Source organism: Mus caroli, chromosome 6 (genome assembly GCF_900094665.2).
Source record: "Mus caroli chromosome 6, CAROLI_EIJ_v1.1, whole genome shotgun sequence".
Taxonomy (NCBI): Eukaryota; Metazoa; Chordata; class Mammalia; order Rodentia; family Muridae; genus Mus; species Mus caroli.
The window spans coordinates 88,837,600-88,840,956 of NC_034575.1; the positions used below are offsets into that span (position 1 = coordinate 88,837,600).

Here is a 3,357-nt window from a genome sequence, read left to right on the forward strand (position 1 = left end):
ACTCAGACCTCCTTTCTTCCCCCTCTCTCTTTTCTTCCCAGCTTACATACACAGTGCTTGAACAGGAACTGGGAAACGTCCCATATCTTCAGGAGACCAGTTGCTGCNGTGGCCTGAGAACTCAGTGGAAGGGCTTTAAGGAGGAGTTTCTGCCCCATCACCCTTCAGAAACACCATGGAGACACAGCCCCAGAGGTTTGGATCCCCTGAACTAGTCAGGGGGACTAGGGGTAGGTACATGTAAACTTCCCAGGTAGCTCCACAGGGTGCCTGATTCTTGGGCTGGGCTGTGTTTATCAACCACTTGGGGCTTGCTCAACTACAGAATTGGACCCAGAAGACCAGGATCCAAGCACCTGCCTTCCAACATGCTCTGCGGTTGCAGACATGCTAAATGCACTGGGTTCAGGGTGGCCAGGACAAAGTGGGTTATTGTATTCCTAACTTCCCAGAAAATATCACCCCATCACCTCTTCCTATTGGAATTGCAATTGTTTCTGGGCAGAACAAACCAAACCAAACCATCATTTGTCGAGGTTCACATAGGTGAGCTGAGTTTGGTTAGTTAAGATATTTGAGCTGTGTGTATCCTAGAGCCCTGCCCCCGCTTCCTCTTTTGATTCAGTAGGCTTTCCAAGTGCTTGGATGGCTTTGCATTTACTAGGTGGGACACGCTTCAACCAGGTGAAGTGAGTCTCTCCTGCTTCACCCACTTCTAAATCCCGTCCCGTATTTGTGTCCTAAATTTTCTCTCTGCCACTTTGGAAAAAAACAAAAGTTTGGTGAATGGGAAAGCACACCTGCTCTGCTCCTTCGGTACACAGCCACTCCCCCCAAGAGCCATCCCCCAAGCAATACGNAGCCTTACCGGAGACTTCTTGATGTCCGAAACAGCGTAATTCCCTTGTGACGTCCATCTGGCAGACTCCGTTAAAGACAGCCCAGTCCCATAAAGNTTGATGCTAAAGCGCCCCTGGAACACAAAGCCAACACAAAAGACTTTCAGCCCATGTGACATACCAACCAAGGCAGAGCTGACACACATTCAAAGGCACTTTGGTAAGCAGAAAGGTGTTAATTAATTTTGATGGCCGCTAATCGTTGAAGGTATTTTGTTGTTCCGTTGTCAGAGCTAGGCGCTTTACATTCATGATTTCTAGGTAGGGATTTTGTTTACAGGCGGTGAAACCCGGGATCACAGCCGATTAACTCCCTCCTGAACACAGAAAGCCCTCAGGTCATCTTTACTGACTTCTAAATCCTCTCTCAGCGCTTCCTCCAGCCGGCCTCCGTAGCACAGTAACCCTGATGTTGCTCACAATTATCAGATTCCTTCAGGACCAAAATGCCGCGGTGTAATTTTTCTAACAAGATCTAGCTGCCAAAGTTTTCCCCGCTTCCAGTTCCCTGGGGCGAAGTGCAAGCACACTTTGTACCAAGCACCACTGGAAGTGAGTTCAAAGCAGAGGCGCGTTTCCAAAAGCAGCCAGAAGAGGGCGCGCATCGCCTGCTGAAGATAGAGCCCACTCCCAGCACTTCNAAGGCCGTTCCCGTCCCCCTCCNCCCCGCCAGTCTTAGTTCGGGAACAGAATTCCNAAAGGCCACAAGGGTGTGTGGTCTGGGCNTTTGATATTGATATTTATCTCTAAGGAGTCCCTGCAGTAGAGACATCCCGAACCGGTCTCTCCCCTCTTTCAAAACCAGATCCAACACTGGCGGTTTCTGAGCTGAGAACGTTCTGTGACCCTGAACATGCGTGCTCTCAGGATTACTTTCTCCAGAACTGAGAACCCACAACTTTGACAAAAGTTAAAACAAAGAGATAATGGAGAGCTGCCACTCAGAGCCAAATCCTAGTATGAAAGTGTTAACTCCTTCAACAATGATTAGGAGGAAGAGAGAGAGAGAGAGAGAGAAAGAGAGAGAGAGAGAGTTTTCAGCCTTTCAGAACCTCAGTTTGTCCATTTTTAAAATGCAAGGTAAAGTATTTACTTCCCTCACTTACTGTAGTAATGGGGAATAAATAAAATTAGACGTGAATAAATTGGGCGTGGTGGCCCCTGCCTACGATATCAATGCTCAGGAGACTGAGACAGGAGGATGACAGTCAGATCCAAGTCACCTGCATTACCTAGGGAAACACTGCCTTAAAACAACACTTAGAAGAAATAAATAAGTAAATAAAATCTCATGTTGTTGATACTTAGTAGAAATCCTGGTATCTGTAACAAAAAAATACAAGCATCGCTTCTGTGTTTTCTAAATATCTGGTTCTGCATTTTCTAATTGTTTCACAATAAATTCTTGTTTTCTTTGCCTAGGTTTACTGATAATTATTTAGGGGAGGGGCTCAGTATTACTTTATCTATGTATATTAGCTNTTGGTAGTAACACGTCTCTGACATGTTGATAGGTTTTTCCCGTAAATAGCACATATTAGGTCTTCAGATGAAACTTCTAAGAGGAGATGAGGCTGGGGGTTTCTCCCTGCCAGTTTCATAAAGAGGAAATGACAAGATTCCCAAATCCTTCTGGAGCTAAGGCACCACAAACATGACATGAGAAAGAGGGTTTCTGCTCACAGAGTGACCAGTCAGTGGTCCTGGTGGGGGTGATGCATCTTCGGAAGAAATGTGGCAATGTCTACAGACCCCATCCAGTGGCAGGGGCATATGCAACAGGGAGACACTAAGAACTCCATGGGGCTGCCTGTAACAGGACAGCTCCCCTTCCCCCTCAGAGCTATCCAGCCCTGGTTCTCGAGGTCCAAACTGCTGCAAGTGAGACATGAATGTGTGTGTGTGTGTGTGTGTGTGTGTGTGTGTGTAAAGGATGGATCCATTCCACAACAGCCTTTCCTGCATCTGCTTCAGGGACAGTAGACAAGTGGCTTCCTTGCCTAGCCCACCCATAAAACGGCTAAGCAAGAATTTTTGAAAAGGAGGCTATGGGATGGAAGACCTCCTTATTCTGTACCTAGCTCTTTACCTGGCAGAGAATAAGAAGTATTATTAGATATTTTAAATGGCCATACTGTGTAGATGTTAGTGGTCCTTACACTGAGTGGCCTCAATACCAAGGTGTTTTGCATAGACTGGATTGGGATTTCCATACCAGCCTCCTTCAGAGTTCTCTGTTGCTAGCCTTTTCTTCCTTACTTTTTTTCCTATTAATTTATTTATCCATTCATTTTACATCCCGATTGCTGCTCCCCATTCTGGTTTTCCCCTGACACAACCCCCCTCACGCCCCCCCCCCCAAATCCCTTCCTCTCTCTTAACAACACAGTTTGGAGAGAAAGTCTCATTATGTGGCCCAGGCTGTCTGGAACTCCGTATCTTCCTGCTTTAGCCTCTG

General features: G+C 46.6%; 1 protein-coding gene across 1 annotated transcript in view; it reads right to left on the reverse strand.

Annotated features, from left to right (window-relative positions):
* The window catches only part of Adamts9 (ADAM metallopeptidase with thrombospondin type 1 motif 9), a 170,842-nt gene that overhangs the window by 14,826 nt on the left and 152,659 nt on the right, over window positions 1-3,357 (reverse strand). Inside the window, exon 34 of the mRNA XM_029478238.1 lies at window positions 869-973. Within this exon, the coding sequence (XP_029334098.1) occupies window positions 869-973 (105 nt within the window). The remainder of the gene's footprint in view (window positions 1-868; window positions 974-3,357) is intronic.